The following is a 20,806-nucleotide window of genomic DNA, read 5'->3' on the forward strand; positions in this document are numbered from 1 at the left end:
CATGTCTACATGCCTAAATGCACTGAGTTGCCGCCATGTGATTGGCTGATTAGAAATTAAGTGTTAACGAGCAGTTGGACAGGTGAACCTAATAAAGTGGCCGGTGAGTGTATATATATACACACACACACATGTCTGCATTATCTGTGACTGGCTCAGGCCCTGCTGATGCTGATTGACATTCAGTGTCTGAAGGTAGAAGGAAAGCTGTTTATAGTTGGTAAAATGAACAGCTGTTTTCTTTGTATGGTGCTGTATAAGGGTCAAAATTAAGACTACTGCACAACCAGCAGTTGCTACATCCTTGTAGCAGGAGGTTATATCAATTCCTAAGCCAGTTATTGATCTGATTAATGACAGGCCGGCAACGATAACTGAGAGGCCGGCACTGGCAAATATTCATTTGCATTAGCATCAGAGAGGCTAGCAGCCTGCCTAGGCTCCTTATTTGCCAGCGCCAGCTGCTGAGTTACTGATGCCGGCCTATCATTAATCAGATCAATAGCTGACTTAGTAATAATATAGCCTCCTGCTACAAGGATGTAGCAACCACTGGTTGTGCAATAGCTTTWATTTTGGYCCTCATACCACACCATATCTTCATCCCTTCAGCAAAATGGCAGTGACAGATGAAGCCTCTGCTGGTACCTGCACATTTTACCTCACAGGTTTTCATTTATTGTTCCTCAGAAGAAACAAGAGTGATCATTTCCTTTACATTGCAACAGTGGAATCTGTAGCACAGCTTCAAGACATTTTACAAAAGTAAACATCATTTCACTTGGTAAACTTTAAAGATGACCAGATTGTTGAACTGTATGAAAAAAAAAGATGAACATTTCACAATTTTGCAGCTACATTTTTAAACAAATCTGTCATTAACAGAGTTACAAAGCTGCTGCTGCAGCTGCTGTTGGCTCCTAATGAAGGKGAATGAACTTCATTTCCTCCTCGGTGTCCAGTTAATCACTCATCAGTTCTTCAGTTCACCTCTGTGCAAGAAAATAGGATTTCACTCGAGTCTGAGGATCAGAGAGGACGCTTGAATGGTGAAAGGTGATGAGGCTGAACACAAATCTGTTACATCAAGTCACCCAGTAATCCCTGTTGCATGTTGCTTCTAGAGATTACAGAGAAGTGTTTGTCTTTTGCTGAGCATTAGASAGTGAAAACAAACACACACAAAAACAAACGAGTGCTACAAAAGATTAGGATGCTTCAGCAGGGGTGTTGTCCCCTCGGTCTCCGTACTTTAATTTTCTCTTGTCACTTTGAGTTTCTATCAGAATACTGCAATAAAAACACACAAACTTTTGAAGGATATATGATATATGATATATATGCAATGTGAGCAGATGTAAGTAATGAACTGCACAAAATATACAGAGTCAGCACAAGATATAGAAGCTAATAAAACATTGAAAAATCCTCTTTGGAAAAGTTTCACAGATTAAAAAAACTTAACTAAAACGATTTCAATTAACTATTACTTGCTTCTAAAACTTCATTACTGTAATGAGAAAAATGGATTGAAATGTTTTTTGGTTAGAAAAAATGAGAGACTGTAGTGTAAGTGACATGTAGAAGTAGCCAAATACATATTTTTTATGAAATATTTTGAAGTATTTAATGAAATATTTTGAAGTATTTAACAATTGGTACAGAAAAACCTCCAAAATTAAACAAGAATTTGACAACATTTTAACATCATATTGTATGTACAACGCCACTTAATTCATTTGATATATTTACTGTGCTCTGTTGTGGTCGTACATTATAATTTAATTAGGTAATCACCAGAAGTATTAGCATAAAAAGCTAAACTAAATAAAAGAATGAAATGTATGTTAAGGCTAAATTCTACAACTAATTTTAAAATATTATTTTACCCCAATAAAWCCACATTTCAAAGTTTAAAATGATATATGAATACAAAAATCTAGCATTACAATATGCACCAGACTAAAACCAAAATGTAATTTTAAACTGATTCATGTGAAACTGCAGAGGAAATGTATTCACAGTTCTTAAAGATATTCGAGAGGATGGGAGGAATAATGGGATTTGTGTCAGAGAGAGAAGAGAGCGTGAGGGACTCTACTGATGAGACATGAAGCTGAAGTGGTGGCAGCTAAACAAGGTGGTGCGTCAGGGGTATTGATGAAAAGTGCATTGCAGTGTTTTCATGTCATTAACTTTAACATGTAGCTGTGCTTCTCTGATGGAAGACGTTTGCCAGAAAAGCTACCAAGAAGGAAACGAAAAACACGTCATCCTGATCAAATACACTGAGACATCTGTAGAGACCTGGTTTACAAAAGATCTGAAAAAAAAAAACAACTTGTGAAGCTTTACACAGTGGAAATTATTCTTGTGAAGAACGGACCCAATTATGTTAAGAYTCTAAGCTGTTGCTTTTCCTCTCCTTTGCTTTCCAGTCAGGAAAGAGAGCAGCTTTATGCGAAGTCTTTGGACACTGCCTCGATGAAATTGGGAGCTGACATGAGTATGGTGAAGGTGCAGATGATGGAGAACAACGAGAACGCCACCAAGCACAACCGATCCACGACGGCCGCCGCGAACTTCCACTCGCTGCAGATTTCCTCGCCTTCGTCCTGGTCCCGGAAGCGCCTCGCTATGTACTGCACTTCCTCCAGGATGCGTGAAATTTCGGGAATCTGTTCCACCAACAAAGTCCGCGTTTGGTCCGAGTGGATGTCGGGCTGCGAGGAGCTGCTGTGGTGGTTCCCTCCTCCTCCTCCGCCGCCGCCACCGCCRCYGCTGCTGCCGCTGCTGCCGGACATCATCAGTCCTGAATCAGTGCTCGGTGGGAAAGCAGGGTTATCTGTGCCCATCGCGTGGTAGCCGAAGTAAAGGTTCATGTTGCCGTTTGTTGTAGTGGACTGAGTGGAGGCCTGCCCCGGAATGGTGCTCATCTGGATACTGCTGGTGCTGGTGTGGTGAGGGGGGGAGTGGGAGTATTTGTAAGTCTGAGGGTTAGCCGAGTTCACAGCTGTTTTGCCTTCTTCTCCGGGTTTCTTCATGCGAAGGAACCAAGCACACCAGTTGAGCAGGAAGACTCTGACCTGGTTGAGCAGAACACAGATGGCACATGCAAAGCTAAAAAAAAGCTTTTTTAAATGCTCAAAACGTGAACAGAATTGGGGTCAGTAGCCAAAATTATGTTATTTTAGTTTTTGTTTTATAATTTACCGTAGTATCATTTTTAATTATTTTAGTTTTATAGCATTTGAGAAGAAGAAATAGGAATTTTTAACAAAAAATATATTCACTGATTCAAGTCAAACTGTCAGCTAAAAAACAGAACTACTTCTAAACCGCTTTAGATATTATCTGAGCTTATCCAACAGAAAATTGTAATTCAAGACCAGTTATTCTAAGTCGTTGAAAAATGATAATTTTACTAAAATAAGCTTCAAAAGTGTAATCTTCTCCTTGTCTTTGAAAACACTGTACATTCTTTCAAATGACATAAAAATGAAATTMTTTTCTTCTGTTTCTTCTGTATCAACCTACCCATTTAGGCATCTTCCCTCCTCGAGGATCRTGGTGATGAAACTGAAGAACCAGGACAGTTACCACCACAGACAAGCCCACAATCATCATGGTGCTGGCAAAGTACTGAGCTGAGGAGGGAAAGACACATTCATGTATCACAGATTGTACAAAGAACAACAAAATCCAAAAAAGAAGAAAAAAAAAACAAGTTTTTTATACTTGGAATTCACACCTGATAGTCCGGTAGACTCAATTTGATTAGGGACCAAAATTTGAAGATTTGTTTACATTTTCATTTGGTGTGGTTTGTATGCATACTGCACTTTGTCAAGGGAACTAAACTCTGTGAACTACCTGTTACCCCTCCCCCCCCACCTGTGGGGGCACTGCACCAAGAACCACTGAAGGAACCAACACAAAAACCTCTGAAGAAGAAGACATGGAGCACAACTTCCTTCTTCACAAAATGTAAACAARCATGGAGTGATGTCAGATTTTAGCGGATTTAGGATTCACTTTTTGTTTTTGGCAAATGTGTCAAACAAACACGCTTCCACAATGAGCTCAGTGTGAGAGGAGGATGAGGCAGAACCACGGAGAATATTGTTTTTCTACACAAGGCTGATGAGTCGGTTCCATATGAGGCAGCGTTCACTGCGTAGGAGCACATCCAACTCCACAGCCATGATGTCCACCTTATGCAGACGTCCAGCAAGGTATTTATAAGATATGAGTAACTTTATTACTATTATCACTCAGAATGTCCTGCATTATAGTCCTGTCTGCTTGGCGTTCACACATGCATTCAAACCACACCAGAGGTCATTTTAACCGAATCAGAATATGATTATGCATTCACACCTCCCCAAATGAATCAGACATCGTAGAGTTTGATTAAAATGGACTAAACAGGGTGTGAATGCACCATTAAACTTTACATATGTTAAATGCGTAACCTTTGAACTAATCAACTCTTCAAACAACAATGGGACAATGGCATTTCATTTTTATTATTTCTAATTTGGAACTTGGTTTCAAGTAAAATACTGCTCATGATGTCTGAATGGACACAAGACTGAAACAAAATAACAATGTAAAATGCTCCCATGCAGACAGGGCCCAGTCATTTGTTCTGGAGAGAAGTTTATCCTTGTCAACAAGTCTAAGGTCAAAACAGTCCAAGGGGCTGATGGGAGGGTGACTAACTTGTCTCCTAATCTACAATCAGACCAAAACAAACCGTGACACTTGGATCCAGTGGAAGCTGCAGACACATGAAAATGCACGTTATGCATTTTGTGAAGTGCAGTTTCCTGTCCACATGCATTAGAAGCAGCTGTTACCTCACAGTAAACGTGACCAATCAAAACATGCAGCATGCCTGCTGAAGTGTAACTGGAAGCTGCATGAGAACCTGTTCAATTTAGTCTATCTGTTCTGCRTTGTCTGCAGTGCGTTGGAACATCCAGCCTCATGAAGAAAGTGTTGCTAATGGCCTTGTTTTACATCACTGAGCTGCCAGTTGATGCAGAGCAGCGTTTCTGTCTTCTGCCTAGCCGCTCATGTCTTTGCCTGCTGCCCTGTCTTTTCCTGTTTGGATCAGTGCAGACTCACACAAAGCAGCACCATGTTTGCCTCCTGCACCGAGTGCAATCTTCACATGCTGATTTAGCAATCAAAGGCCCAACCCCAAACGTCCAACACCTCACCCCCAGTCACAACACATTAGTCACTGGGTGTGTAGAAAGTGTTGTGTTACAGTCAGCACTGTGGTCTGAGGCCTATCTCTCTCTTTTGGCTCCTAGCCTATCGTGACTAGCCTGGTAAGAAAAAAGATTTCCATACCACTCTCCCACACTGTGACAATGTGAACCTTATAGCTCCCTACAGGCAGTTAAATTAGAGTATAAAATGTAAAGCAAAACATTATCTTTTGTGAAACAAATGCTGCCATTAACCTGCAAAATCTTCTCCGTATGAAGTAACTAGTGTTATATAAAGTACCACAAAGTGATACTTGAGTAAAAGTACAAGTGTCTTACCAAAAAAGTACTATGGTAAAAGTTAAAGTCTCCTTTAGGAATATTAATTGAGTAAAAGTCTTAAAGTATCTGATATTTTTTGTACTTTAGTATTAAAAGTAATAGTATTGATTTAAAATGAGCAGTTAGATTTTATGTAAGGACATTTATTAGCAAGTGACCTCTGCAAAAAAATGCAGGAAGGACTATATTGCATTAAAATAATTAAACTTAAGATGCACTAGTCTAGCTGTTTCAGTTTATATACATATATCAAGGCTGCACTAATCTTTACTCCAAAATTAAAATCTGGGCTGCAGACCAAATGCAGTAATATAATTCCTGAAATACAAATACTTCTTAAGTCCAGTCCTTTTATTTTAATTAGTATGTCCTGCTGGAGTGTGACATGATTTGTTTGTGTACAAACTAATATGGTATCAGAATTTTATATATCTATTAGGGGTGCAACGATACAAAAAATTCACGAGTCGATTCGGTTCAATACTTTTTCGATATGAAAAGGAGAAATGTCCATGCCCTTTTTAACTTGTAATTTATTGAAATTAATTATGGACATTTGTTTAACCTCAAAAGTACAGTTTTTAAATAAAATGTTGCTGAAACAGAAAGTTTCTCAGTGGATCTGTGCTCGACAATTCAGCCTAGGTGGAGTAGTCGAACACAGATCCACTGATCCTTCAACACAAAAGCAACGTCAGAAGACAAGTTGATTAAATTTTAAAATTCTGTATTGTTCGATACAAGTGTGTATTGAACCTAAAGCACTGAACTGAACGGTTCAGTATGGGTACATGTATTGTTGCACCCCTAATATCTATACTTGTCATTCAAACACAATTAAATTCACTCTATCTAGGAGGCACAATTTTTTACAACAAGCTGCAATGAAAACAAGCAAAAATGAAATAAAAGTAACAACTTTCTACTTCTTCTATTAAAAAAAATAAGGAGCAGAAGTAAAAAGTAGGCTGAAGTAGAATTACTCAAGTAAAGTACTGATACCCCAAAATTCTACTTAAATGCAGTTAAGTATTTGTACTTGGTTGCTTTACAACTCTGGAAGTAACTTATTTTAATCTGCAGCAGAAGAAACCAGTTTACATTTTTTTGGGGACCACCACGAATACAAATGAATTATTTTCTCCCTATTTGTGCACTGCAAAAAATGTCCATCTTACCAATTTTTAAAATCTGATATTCAGCCAAAAGGTMTTTTTGTTCTTGGTTTGAGACTGATTTACTAAACAAGAACTGATTGTGTAAGAATAATCATCTTGTTTTCAGAATGTRTAAGATTATTTGTCTTGTTAGTCTGAAAATTTGACTCAAGTTAAGTCAAAAATTTCTGCCAGTGGAGTAAGAAAAATTTACTTGGTAAGATTCTTAAAATACTTGATTTGACTCAGTTTTTTTCTTATTTCAAGAATCTTAACAGGTAAAAATTTCTTACTACATTGGCAGAAAGTTTTGACTTAATTCGAGTTTAATTTTCAGACTAACAAGACAAATAATCTTACACATTCTGAAAACAAGATGATTATTCTTACACAATCAGCTCTTGTTTAGTAAATCAGTCTCAAAGCAAGATCAAAAAGACTTTTTGGCTGGATATAATATTTTAAAACTTTGTAAGATTGACAGTTTTTGCAGTGTGTTTATTTCTAACTCCACAGTAATTATAGAAGAATAATGTCCTACCAATCAGAGGAACAGAGTCTGAAGTGGCAGGCATGATCTCTGCTACCAGCAGCATGAACACTGTCAGAGAGAGCAGCACCGTTATGCCTGAAGAACAACAACAACAAAAAGTTAGCAYTCGTCTACTTTGTGACTTGAAAGAACTCAAAATAAATGCAGGTTTTGACTTAAAGGCAGATAAATAACGGCATGTATTTATTGTGAAGTGTTCCTTTTTATTACTATAACCTTGTCTCTTTCTCACCGACAGTCGTTTTGAAACAAGCTGGTATTTTCAAGCCCAGGTGATTATCTTCTGACGTGTTTATGTTGGCATTTTTATACATCTGCAAATGATTAGTACCCAACATAAATGCTAATCCACAGCTGTAATGTCAGCATTAGCATAAAGCAGTGACAAAAAAAATGGTTTGGTGATAGCGCTGGGACCTGAACTCCCTGGGAGAAAGATATATTTTCTGTCATATTTATGCTAATATTCATGAATCCTTGTCTTTTTGTGTGAGTGTGAGATTATTTTTATGTGTTCTGGGGGGGGGGGGGGTGTTGAAGTGTGTCTTCTATTGTACCCAGTGAGATCTTCTCTCCAGAGTCAGCGGGGAGCAGGAACACCAGCATGGCTAGGCCAGAGATGAGCACGCAGGGGATGAGCAGGTTGAGGCCGTAGTACAGAGTCCTGCGGCGCATGGTGACTGTGAACGTCACGTCTGGGTACGGCTCCTTGCAGCACTCGTAGTACAGCTCGTTGCGCTTTCCTGGAACCCCTGAGGAACAAATGAAGGTGATTGGGACAAGGTTGATCAAATTCCTAAGAAGGAACCAAATTTGGTTGGGTTAAAAWAAAYTAAAAATAAAAAATAGGTGAGGGATACTCTTTTGTCTAACAAAGTGTCTACAGAAGACACAGATGGACAACCAGAAAACAGTATGCCTCCTCCAGAGTGGAGGCATAAAAATGTACTCTCTGTAATCAGAAGATTACAGAGTTGATATCCTGATGAAAAAAGTTAACCTAAGCAAGAGCTGAGTCTTCATCTCTGTACAAACTTCAGCTTGTTCATTATGTGAGGGACACTGCAGGGCTGCCCATTGTCTGCTATCCTGTTTGTGGCACTTGTGGACAAGATCCCAATCACAAGGCACAGTCAKAAGAACATCTCTGACTTTTGCAGATGGAATGTGTGCGTTAGTGTGTGTGTGTTTCCAGAGTGTTGATTTCAATCAAGAGAACCAGACAAAGCTACAAGTGGTCCACTCTGAAATGGCAACAAAATCAATCAAAGTTGTGCCTATTAATCACTAGCAGAGCCATGTGCATGTGTGTGCATGTGTGTGCATGTGTGTGCATGTATGTGTGTATGTGCATGTGTGAGACGTGTGTGTGCATAATAAAGGTGGAGGAACTTTCATGCTCCATTATTAACAATCAGCTGTGACCAAAAATCAGGCTGAGTGTCTCTGATTAGTTCATACATTAACTGACTGCCCAGCCATAATCAGCCATTTGTAATTTATTGTTAAATTGTTTGATAATTCTGAGTGTGAACCTGTGTATGACCAGGGGCACACTGGCATACAAGTCTACCAGGAGTTTTCCCGGTGGGATTGTGGGCCRATGTGCTGTAGGTGGTTCGGCCCATAGAAGTGTTGCTGCAGTTGGCTCTGCAGTCAATGTAGAGTTTGCTTGTTCTGCGGCACCACAATGCCTCTATRAAGGCTGRGCTTTTATAGTCGCRCCTTGGGTAGTTGCAAGTGCGCACCCTGGCCAGCGGTGAAAGTGTTTATTTTTGGGTGTTTACGTTGTTGTAGATTTCTCCAAAAGGACATGCGGCAGTACAACTTGTGAAATGTTGTAAATAGGAGAGCAAAAGTGTGATGAACAAACAAACTGCTTCAATAATGCGCAGTACGCTCAGCCTTTGTGGAGCGCCTCCAGCAGTTGATCTGCTCAGAGCGCAGCCGGCTGTGGAGTGGACCACATATACAGTAACTCCTTGTTTGTCTCTCAGATCCAACAGAGAGCTGTGCGGTGCTGTGGCTGCAGGTGATCAGCTCCTGTCAATCAACAGGGGTGCAACAAGTGAGGGTGGCCAGGAGGGGCTATGCCCCCCCACCCCGCCCCACCCTCAAAGATTTGCTGGCCCCGCCAGATTTACCTTTGGTTTTTGCTCATTTTAATTCCACCTAGCTATTTAGGATTAATAAATCCTATTTTTTCCTTTATCCTTGTTTAATATACGTATAATCCTTTATATATATATTTTTTTTCAAAAACAACAGTTAAAACATACAAAAAATCTATTTAAAAATATAATCTTAAAATATTCCTTCTAAATAAAAAAGCCAGTATAAAACAAATGTTCTCAACTTGAGTAAGTATGTTCTCACGAGGTTAGAGGCATCATTTTTCTATAGCATATGTAGCCATAGAAGAAGAAAAAAAGTACAACTGGTCTTTTGCCCAGAAACTGTAGGAAAGCTTTGTCAATTCAACATGTTTGGTGTAGTGTGGTGTTCTAAACTTTGTAAACTTTTATGAAGATTTATAAAGCTTAGAACTCAGAATAGAAGTCTGGTTGTTTGTTTTAAACTTATTTTTTATCACAAGGAGAACTGAGAATCTTCACCAAGCTTATAAATATAAAATTTGGCAGCCCTGTTGTTGGAGCTGTTGTTTCTCAGCTAAATGGTTGCTGGATCAAATCCCAGCCTGGGACCTTTCTGGGTGGTGTTTACATGTTCTCCCTCTGCATGAATGGTTTTTTTTTCCCTCTGGTACTCCAGTTTCCTCTCACAGACCAAAAATGCTATTTGCTTCAGTGGCACACACTGTAGGTCTCAAACAAATGCTTGCTTTGTAAATGTAATTAYTTTGAACAAAATCATGTTCAAGTCTGCATATCTTGAATGGCCAGTCTGTTGGGAACTCCCGGGCCACTTTTTCTCCCCAGTCCACCCCTGGGWATGACAAAATCAGCAGCATAATCAAAATCCACAACTCATTTAGGTGTGTGCCACCAAAAGGTTTGATCTTCCTAAAGAAATTGAATTTAAATAAATTGAATGGATCCAATTTCATCCCATTTAAACTTTGTCACCTGGATGCTGGAGTGAAATAGTCCTTGTTAGCCACCTGTTATTATGATGGATTGCAGAYTTGCAGAGTGTGTGTGTGCTTTGACATTGGTGTGGTTTGTTTGTGGTTGGCCAGCTTACCTCCTGACTGTCCTGAATGAAGTGAAGCATCTCTGAGCCAGCTGTCACCTCACACAACCCTTCTCCCCACCTCCTCACACTCCAGGTGCAATCACTTTGTGTGTCGGTATGTTTGTRTCTTTGGGTTCAACTTATTCTGCTGGTTTTAGACTAGCACAGATTGTGAACAAGATTATATTTATTTACCGTTATTTATCCAGGCAAATAGAGTGCAGATCTCTTTTTCAAGGGCGGCCAGGACCTGAAAGCAACCTTTTGTGTTGCGGGGGAAACCGGAGTACCTCCATCTGTGATAAGTTAATGTTAGTGCTGGGGATGACTTTCACCTAAAACCACATGAAAGTTTTAATCTTACCTACAAGGTCCCACTCTCCRTTGGGTATGTAGGTCGAGATGTCGACCTCCAACATTTGGAGGTCCAGTAACCAGCCATTGTGGGTCCAGGAGCCAAACTTCAAGTCGCACTTCTGCACATCAAAAGGGAACCACCGCACGTCGATGTAGCACGTACTCTTCAGGATACCTGGAGGGAGGTGTCATGAAAGCCCGTTTTAAACTGGAAATTAAATTTTTTAGTATAATTATTTTCTAACTTGCCATCAAGAATGATTTTAAAATGTTCTTTGGACACTAAATGAAAATATAGGGAGCAGGAAATGATAGAATATTGGCACAAACATTGCAGATGTCAGAAAAAAACCCCACCTTAATCATTGTGCTTTACTATAAAATGCAACATTGCATTAGTGTTTTAAACCAATGCAGTATGACACTATCAAATATTTTAACAAAAAGTATTTAACATCAAAACAGATGCTGGAAATATCTTAGAAAACTGACCTGGCGGGAGGTACTGACAGAACCCGGAAGAATTCACCAGGACATTTGTATGAAACGTAGCATCAAACCTCTCATCGGCACTGCACAGAGAGATAAAAGAGCTTGATGTTAAACCAGTAATGAAACATTTAAACAGCAAGGGAAATAAATAAAAGATTGAAATTTAAAAAATGAAGTTTAGAGTCCTGAAAAGGAGGGGGGGGGGGGGGGAAAAAAAAAAACAAAAGCTAGACTAAAACGATGAAGAGAGCTGCAAGGAAAAACCTGTACAGTCAAAACTAAAAATATGTAGGTGACACAAAGAGAAGACGCAGACAGAGCAGGTTTCATTTGACTGATTATTTTAAAACAAACATGGCGGTTGCAGAAGAGACTAAAAGAGTTCACACACAGGCTCGATAAAAATGTCACAGCATGTCTACAAGAACAAAAAGACACCAAACAGGTTGATAATTAATTTTTGGGCTAAAATATCCTTTTTTAAATTTACGGCAGCTGAATAAAGCCAAATATGTCCTAAAAAAGACTTTAAATGGGTGCAAACAATTATTGTATTTGCTAAATTAGACTCAAATTACCTTATAAATGAGAACAGATTGAAAAACAATCTTGTGTCTGTTTTGGAAAAAGGTCATAATTATGAGAATTCAGCATCTTAGGAACCAAAGCATGATAATTATCTATTTTAATTAATATAAGTTTTAAAAATATAGATTATAAAAAGTAGAAACATGGTTATTTTCCCTTTATATCAAACTGTAAGAATGATGTAAATCTCTTAGTCCTTCTCTGTCATTATCAGGTAACATTATTTTGACTGGAGGCCACTTATAATTTTTGCTCAATAATAAGAGCAAACACACAGACAACAAAACACACAAATAATCCTGTTGAAATAAAGTAAGAGACTGATAAAATATGACCTTAATTATGGAAAATAACATTTTAGCTGCACATTTAGTTTGCTGTTTTTGGCCCATAAAAGAAGAGAATGAGGTAGAGTGGAGAGTGAATGTGCCTCGTTTTAAACAATGAATGAATGCTTATCCGAAGCCAGGCTGTAGCTTGACTCCAGCTGTCATCTGTTACTGTCTGTTAATATATTTCTTTAACTTACTATACGAGACTGGAGACAGAGGGGGGAAATGTGAGGAGTATGCGTAAATATTCCTGAAGGCTTTTCACTCGACATGTGGAATATAAATTTTGGTAAAAGCACACTGGTGTCTTTTAGCAGGACATGGATTTATTTACCTGATATCTATTCATAGCTTCTAAATCAATCATTTAAACCTAATATTATTTATTTTTACTTGCCAACATGAGAAAAAAAAACAAAGAAACTAAAAACATACTGGGAAATGCCACAATAATCTTAATTGATTACTTAGAACAAACAAGGGACACTTTAAATACATTACCCTCAAGAGTTTATAAGAAGTTCATTGATTTTATAACAGGACCAATGTAAAACCGATTCTGAGAACTTTAATAATTTCATGGTGACAGACTTGTGATTTGATCAGAGGTGTAATATCCTTGGGGGGTATGTCCCCGACAATAATTTGATCCAGTCAATATGTCTGCTTTTGTCACATTATGGTTGTATTTTGTTGTATGTTTTCCTAACCAAATTGTATTGCACCAGGTAAATACATACTCTTGGAAAATTGATAAATGCAGGTATGTCGTATAATGCATCCTAAAAATGTAAAATATATGTTACCGTTGGGGGAAGGGGGTGTGTGGAGTACATTTTTTCTTAATTGTTGAACTGATGTGGAACAAAAAAGCTGCACAGTAAATACAAAGAAAACAGGAACATTAAGTAAATCACAGTAAAAGCATTAACATGCATTTTAACCCCACAATATCATTTTACAAAAGTAAACGAATATGTATTTATGTATTTATAATATATTTATGCATAAATACATAAATAGGCAGAGCGCACAACACCCCTCCTCCCACCCCCCACGGTAGTCCTAATATTGTATCCTTGGATTTCATTTCCACAAAACAACAGTTGTGGAGGTAATCAGCAGTAAATGTGTAAATGTACCTCTACAGATTAGTTTCTGAGGATTTTATTAAAATCCATGATTCATGAAATGTTTTGGTAACAAACAGGAACAATCACCTTTGTCCTTTCAGCAGTCAGAGAGAAACAGTGATTCATTCCAGACCAGACCTCCAATAAAAGATACATTTGATTCACATAGACTGGGTTTTTTATTTATAATGGGATTTAGAGAAAAAAAAATAAAAAAACATGTTTTATTATTCAGTTAGATGAATATGACTGATTTTGTTTTACTGCATAAAAGAAACAGGTTTTGTGGAATACGTGAGCAGGATCTCTTTGCAGMTGTTTGTCACTTTTATACAAACTTTAAATGACTTTCCCTGATGATAAACACTTTTATGCATGGGGCAGTTGCATCCAGTTTACTCTAAAACACACAGCATGCTATTATAATAAATGTGAATTAAGKTTTAGATTTAGACATCTGCCTAAATAAGTGACGAGTCTGGGAGAGCATTTTGACTCAAGAGAAATCCCAAAAGGTTCTGTTTTCTTTGGACTGAGTAAATGGGTTTGAGTTTTCTGCAGATGAGAGCATGAAGGACAATTTCCTGAGCATTTAGAGACAGAAGTAAAAGATCTTGGAGATTTGGAATAAGACCTTGATGAAAGCTTGAAATCCTGATKAAATGATTTTACCTCTAAAGAAATTCTCCATCTATTGAAAATCCTCTTATTTTATGTGACCTGTTGAATAATGAAAAAAAAAAACATAAAAATATGTCATGCCAGTCATTGGCATAGCAATAAATGTTTCCTAATGGATAATCCCAAAGGAGAAACAGAGAAAATTATAGATGGAAAGGAAATATTCTGCTGAACCAACAGACAAACTGCATTTAAATTTTATACATTGGGCAACACACTTCTTTAGAAATTTATAGCAAAGAAAGCTTTCAACCTTATTCCCACATCAGCACACATAGGAGGATGACATTTTAATAAGAGCAATGCGTTTGGGTAATTTTGTTTTCCACGGGGACCCCCCCCCNAGCTTAGCATGATCGTCTGTTGACCTTCAACACACACACACACACACACACACACACACACACACACACACACACACACACACACACACACCCAGAACCAACCTTCATCCCAGAAATCACATTTTGAGTGTGTGCTTGTTGACGGGCTGACATTTGCACACACATACAGAGTAGTGTCATCCCTTCATGGACCTTTGAGAGATGGAGCCATTCACAGWGAGTTTGCTGCAAGTTTTAATGTTTGAGGGAGTTCTTGAGAGCAAAAAAGGCAACRTTTTTCTTTTTTTTAACTTTCAGAAGGACATTCTTGCTGTGTTTATTACTTCTGTGTCAGTGGAGCTTCTGGCAAGAAATATTTACTGAATCTGAGCCGCATAAAAAGATACTCWTTGCAAAGTATGAAATCAAATATAAGAAGGTTATCCTGAACTTTATGGCACACCATAACATTCCACTTTATTYATAAAGCACTTAAAAAGCTACAAGGACAACCAAAGTGCTGCACAATAAAAACTTGTTGTATGAAATGATGCAGTTAGAAAGAGTTCACTCCAGTTTTCTGGTTACAGTGATATGGAAGTGTGAAGCGTGAGTCTGCACTCAGTGTAAGCAGAATTATTGAGCACTGCTCAAACCACATGGAAACTTGAGCCACATGATYGACCTACATTAGGCTGGCAGCAGATTTGGATGGTGCAGAGAATAAAAGTGAAGACATATAAGGGGAAATACGAGAGTGCATCAGCTGCAGAAGAATAGRGAAAAAAGGAGGTAGATGACAGTCAGGGACATTTAGGGGGGATCAAGCAGGGTGGTGGGGAATCATAAAGACAGCTCTTGAAACAGCAAACTAGAGGAACTTTTGCAGCAACTTAGCTTGAAAAAAAAAAAAAAAACAACTAAATACTGCAACCTGACACAAAGCTTTGGAAATTTTAAAGTGCTATAATGTCACGCTGAACTTCACAGTCTCTAATCTTTCCACTAATTGGGTTTTACGTCTAATATCTGAACAATTTTGGCTATCTCTGTGTTAGCTGAGGAAACAGACCATGCTTCATCTGATGAAAGATACACACTCTCTGCATTGCTGACGAAACATCTGAGCTTATCTCTGTCCAAAGGTGCTGCTGCAAGATCAAACGATTTGGCGTGAAGTCCTCAGACACGTTTCTCCTCCGTGCCCCAAAATAGAAGATCAAATCTACAAACTGCTGCAAGATCCTCTGCTCCACACAGGCAGAAACAGAAAGTCTACAGTCTTGATTTTTCACAATAAAAGCACCTTGGGTCAGAGGCTTGGCACCTTTAGGTTACCATCTACCTCTGTTTGCAGAAAGCCAACAGTCCTGAGCAAACTTAAAAAGTTACAGGTGAGAACTTAGAGGTGCATCTTCATCCTCACCACCGTCATCACCAATGAGTAACAAAATAAAGGCCTTACCATCTCTGGATTTATAGTTTGGATTTAGGATTTTTTTTACACACAAAAGCAAGAATAAAACAAAGACAAGTATGTCTACCAAAAATAAGACTGTATTGAGCTGAGGCATGCCAAAAGCCATGGGGTCTAAATGTTTTGTCTTTTTTTTTCATATGTGCCACAGTTCAAATGGCATCCAGCAGAGGAACAACTGTCAAAAATAATCATGCACATAAAAAATACGGGAGCTCTTGGCTTGTTTCCACTCCTCCACTGAAACACTCAGATTTGTTCTGCAAGAGCCGAATGTGAAAATGTAAGAATCTGTAACGTCTTCCACGTCTCGCTGGGATTTTTCACAGGTCTTACATATTTTCCATCTCTTGTAAACAGGACAAATTTTCACACTTACAATATCATTTTTTTTGTATATTTATCATGTGTTTCATGCACCAATTTACAGTATTGCTAGCACTGCAAATGAATCTCCAGCAGGGAATTTTCTACYATGAATGGATGTGTTGGTAGGGAAAGTTCTGACTAAATTGGTCTAAAAAAGCTGGTATTTTAYATCTTAAAAATATTTTTTGACCCATCTCCTTGGAGAGGCATTCGTGCTCACAGATATGTAAAATCAAGAAGCTCACTGGGTTGGAGAGTTGTTGGTGACTACAAATTGTGACAAAAGGTAATTTTTCAGTTGCAGTTTTTCTGAGAGTTTGTGACCAGGTGAGATGCAAGCTGTGTGAGAAACCAGTTTTCAGAAACCATGGCTAAGGTGGGAACATGTTATATAACAAGACTTATATCTGATTAAATAAGCATCCATGTTGGATCCAAACCCTCTTCCTTTACCTCATTGCATTCCTTTTATGTGTGCTCATGTTTGGCAGAGGCCATGACCTCATTTCCCAAAGGAAGATCATTAAATCTTCCATCTCGTAGATTTATCTCCTCCTCTCTTCCTTGCTTCCTTATTACATTTAAAAACCAAAAATGTATTTTCTCAGGGTTTAATCTAAAAGCACAAAGAACATCAGATTTAATCTGTGTCAACTGTTGCCTTCACTGTTTGTGATTGTTGATCCCCCACCGTAAGCAGCTTAATGTTCTGCGTCATCTCAGTTAGACCCAAAACTTGTGCTTTTCTGCATCACTTTTCTTCTTCTTTTCAGAACTAGAACCAACAGATTTTTTATCATAAGATAATTTAGAATCAAGTTAACAAAGATAAAACACATTTTAATAAATTTATGTCTTTTGTGGTGATTTTTGCATTACAAATGCAGCTTTTGAATGGGTAATTTTAAAGCAGGACACGGTGTTCATTGGAGACTTACTAAAGATTGATTAAATAGATACCCTCTTTGTTACCATTACCCCTGGTACTTTTTACAGTCAGCAACTCAATAAAAAGATGGTTTTGTCACAGATCAACAGACAAATGCAATTTCAGAATCTCCTAAGTGATATTCCCTTTCACATTACCATGSTTAATGTTAAATAAAATAAAAGGAAGCTGAACTGTTCAAGCTCATTATTTGATGTGACAGCCAAGGAACAAATACAGTAGTTTCACTTCAAAAACCTGATAAGAACTGGCTGCAGCTGTTTGATTTTATTTCCTTTGCACTTGATCAAATCTGTAAATAGTCTTTAACATATAATATAAACTGACAGCAGCCCACCTGTGGACCCTGTTGAACACAGAGCCTTGTAGATTCAGGGATGTCAGATTTAAGGTGGTGTCAGAATGGCTGTGCAGCCCCTTTTTGATTGACACATCATTTGACCAGCTGGGCTCTCTCCAAYGCTAATAATATCCACTGATAATACATTTCCCTGCAAGGTGACCAAAAGCTTAATTTCTTTTCCCCTCTCTGACAATCCTTTGGGGCAACAATTCCCTCATCTGTGCCAGATAAAAAATCAGAGCACACCAGGGGTCACAGCTGTTTTGCAAAAGGGACATTTGTTTACGTGGACAACTGTGCACAAACACTATGGCAATCTAAAAAAACTGTTTTCAGGGACAAGATTGCTGCCATAAAAAAGAGGTTGAAACACAATGAAATCTTGAACACAATCCATGTTTGTTGGCAGTCATGGCAGGTCAGAATGCTTCTTATTTCAGCATTGATGAAGAGCACTTTGTGAAAATCCCAGAAACACCTGCAGAGAAATAACAGGCCTTCATCCAATCAGGCTGAAAACAGGTTTTGTTTGCTGAGGCTGGAGTGAGCAGTGAGACACAGTTAGAGGAAATATATAACCTAAATTTGAAAATAAATCTAAAACAAAAATTAAATTTGTTTACCAAAGCTTTAAAGAAATGTTGTAAATCTTGGAGGTACTGAGTTTTAAACAATGCTCCTATTTTTTTTCCACAGTTACAGACTTTTTATTGTCCTTGTTTTAAAATTGTAAATAAATCATCAAACTTTGCTCCAGCATACGATAACAAGTTTCTGTTTTATTGTTTGGTCTAGAAAAACTAGGAAAATGTGAGACACTTTTTTCTAAATATACGCTGATTTATTAAATAAAACAAAAATAAATTTAAGTTATAAATGATACTTAAATGTGTATGTTGTCTCCACACTAAAATGTTGTGCCTTTATCCTTAATATAACGTTATGCATCATTAAATTTCCATGGTCCAACATGAGTTTAACCTAAATTCAGGACTAGAATAAAAAAGCATAAAAACCTGCAGGGGTAAGAAGACCATAAAACCACCCAAACCCCCCAAACTAAATATGTAGAGAGCAGCAAAAACATCAGGAACTGAGAGAAATGACCTGCACAAAGGACACAGAGGAGAATACATAATGAGAAAAATAATTTAAACGCAGAACACGTTTAGTAATCAGGACACTAAACCCAGGTGTGAAAGCAGAAGATGAAGCTAAGTTAAACAGAATACATAAAAATGCATCAAATCAAGCAGGAAATAATCAAATTAAGCCCCAAACTGGAACTTGGTTTTAAAGCAAACACTGAAATACACACATAATAATAAATAAAAATATTAACTGTGAGAACAAAAATATAAAAAATCAAACAAACATATCCATAAAAAAACAAAATAAAATCTGAAATTGTCATTTTGAAGTTTTGAAGCATAAACTTTTAAATCTCATATTTCCCTTGATGTTATTCAGATTTATACTGTAAGTTATGCAAACTTGTACACGTGTAGATTTAATAAAATAAAATTCTTAAACTACCTAGTCCCCAGTGAGTGTGCTGATGTTGGTTTATAACATCTGTTTTGTTTTCCATCAGGCAGTTTATGAGACAACTAGACAGGAGGCAGCAACACGTACCTGTTGTACAGGAGGATATCTGGGACCCAAACCAGATTGGATGGGAAACGAAGGTTCTGAACTCCGGGGTACTTCTCCGGGTTCCATGTCAAGTAAATATCTGTCCAGTACTGAAGCAAATAATGCAAAACAGAGAGATCAACCAGAAACATAAAAATGAAGACATTCTTATTTAAACTCTTAGCTCTGAATAGCATACAGTAGATAGCAGCATAGTAGGTCACAGCTTGAACAGATGCATTAATTTGTGCATCAAACCATAGAATGTTACCGGCAGACCAAATATAACTCTTTTTTAAAAAGAGGAATAAATCTTAAACCATCAGAAGTCAAAGATTGTCCCATTACACAGGCTATTAGCTCCTGGCTGTTGCACTTTGGCTGCAGCTCTCATAATAAATGTTGGCACTGAAACTTTGCCAAGACAGCATTTGTTGGCACTAACCCCCTGCTCTCCCATTTGGGTCTGAGCCCATTCACTGAGGGGCAAACTCTGTCTAGCATGAAAGCATTGAAAAACCCAACATATCCATGACATTTGCATTGTTTTGAATTGTATGTTGTTAATTTGTGATCTGAAGTTGATTGGTATTTGAACGTGTTACTTTATGTCTTTTTTATGAACGTGTGTAAAGTACTGTATATAAGTTCACAGATGGAAGTGGGTGTCTGATGAGCTATTTGGAGCAAGCACTGTCCCATTACTAATACACTGTAGCTATAGTGCACTCTGCTCATCTCCTTCTCTGTTACACATGTCTACATGTCTGTGTTCATGCATGCAAAATCTGTCTTATTCATTTGAAAAGCTTTGCCTCTGAGACACTTGTGTGTGTGTGTGTGTGTGTGTTTGTGTACATGCATAATTCTTTAGGCTGTTTTAGTCTGTGCAACCACGCCTCAGTCTATATGAGTAATTTATCAATTAAAAACAAATCATCTTGTCTTCAAAGAGGTTTCGTGCGAGTCTGCTGACATACGTCTGCACTGATGCGACTAATGACTTATTCACTGCACTTGTCATCGTTGGGGTCTTGGCAGTTTGGTGCTTCTTTTCATGTTTGTTGGCTACAAGAGCACAACTAGCAGCCAACACAACAAAGTGCAGCCCGTTAACTTCACACTCCATCAGAAATAGATGAAGACACCAGTCCTTCTAGGGTAACAGCTGTCTAAGAACAGATTTGTTGTTACGTAACGTGCATTTTTGAACGTATCACTAATTTGTGACACAGTTCTTGCAAAGATGGTGTGAAATAGGCTCACAGAAGAGAAGATTGAGGACAGTTCGTTTTAGCCTAAACAATACAGATGTAACAAATTACAGAGCCAACAGTAGCAACAGCTGAAATAGTTGCAATAATTCAACATTTTGCACTGATTGTTTTTTGTTGTTTGGAACGATGTGTACATTTCTCCTTTATTGATTATTTTATTTTATTTTTTCCTACATCAAAGCAGAACGGTCAGAATATAAATTCTGTGCAAGCAGGCGAGCTGCTTTTCTTTCTTTTCTTTCCTTTCTATTTATTTATTTATGTTTTTGGTTACACAGCTGTGCAAACCTTGCTATAAAATGTTTTCTGTTAGGATATGATTTTTTTGTTAGAAATTTTTATTTTATTTTATTTTAGTTTATTTTATTTTATTGTCATGTG

The 20,806-nt window shown here is 37.8% G+C and overlaps 1 protein-coding gene across 1 annotated transcript in view; it reads right to left on the bottom strand.

The window, feature by feature from the left end:
* Positions 1 to 586: 586 nt before the first annotated feature.
* The window catches only part of LOC106535357 (neuronal acetylcholine receptor subunit alpha-7), a 36,679-nt gene continuing 16,459 nt past the window's right edge, over positions 587 to 20,806 (bottom strand). The window contains exons 4-10 of the mRNA XM_014032353.1: positions 19,149 to 19,258; positions 11,319 to 11,398; positions 10,834 to 11,001; positions 7,832 to 8,026; positions 7,263 to 7,349; positions 3,538 to 3,647; positions 587 to 3,086 (exon numbers count right to left, since the gene is read on the bottom strand). Of these exons, the coding sequence (XP_013887807.1) occupies positions 2,457 to 3,086; positions 3,538 to 3,647; positions 7,263 to 7,349; positions 7,832 to 8,026; positions 10,834 to 11,001; positions 11,319 to 11,398; positions 19,149 to 19,258 (1,380 nt within the window). The 3' untranslated portion in view covers positions 587 to 2,456. The remainder of the gene's footprint in view (positions 3,087 to 3,537; positions 3,648 to 7,262; positions 7,350 to 7,831; positions 8,027 to 10,833; positions 11,002 to 11,318; positions 11,399 to 19,148; positions 19,259 to 20,806) is intronic.

The sequence above is a fragment of the Austrofundulus limnaeus genome, unplaced genomic scaffold, assembly GCF_001266775.1.
Source record: "Austrofundulus limnaeus strain Quisiro unplaced genomic scaffold, Austrofundulus_limnaeus-1.0 Scaffold1427, whole genome shotgun sequence".
NCBI classification, from domain to species: Eukaryota; Metazoa; Chordata; class Actinopteri; order Cyprinodontiformes; family Rivulidae; genus Austrofundulus; species Austrofundulus limnaeus.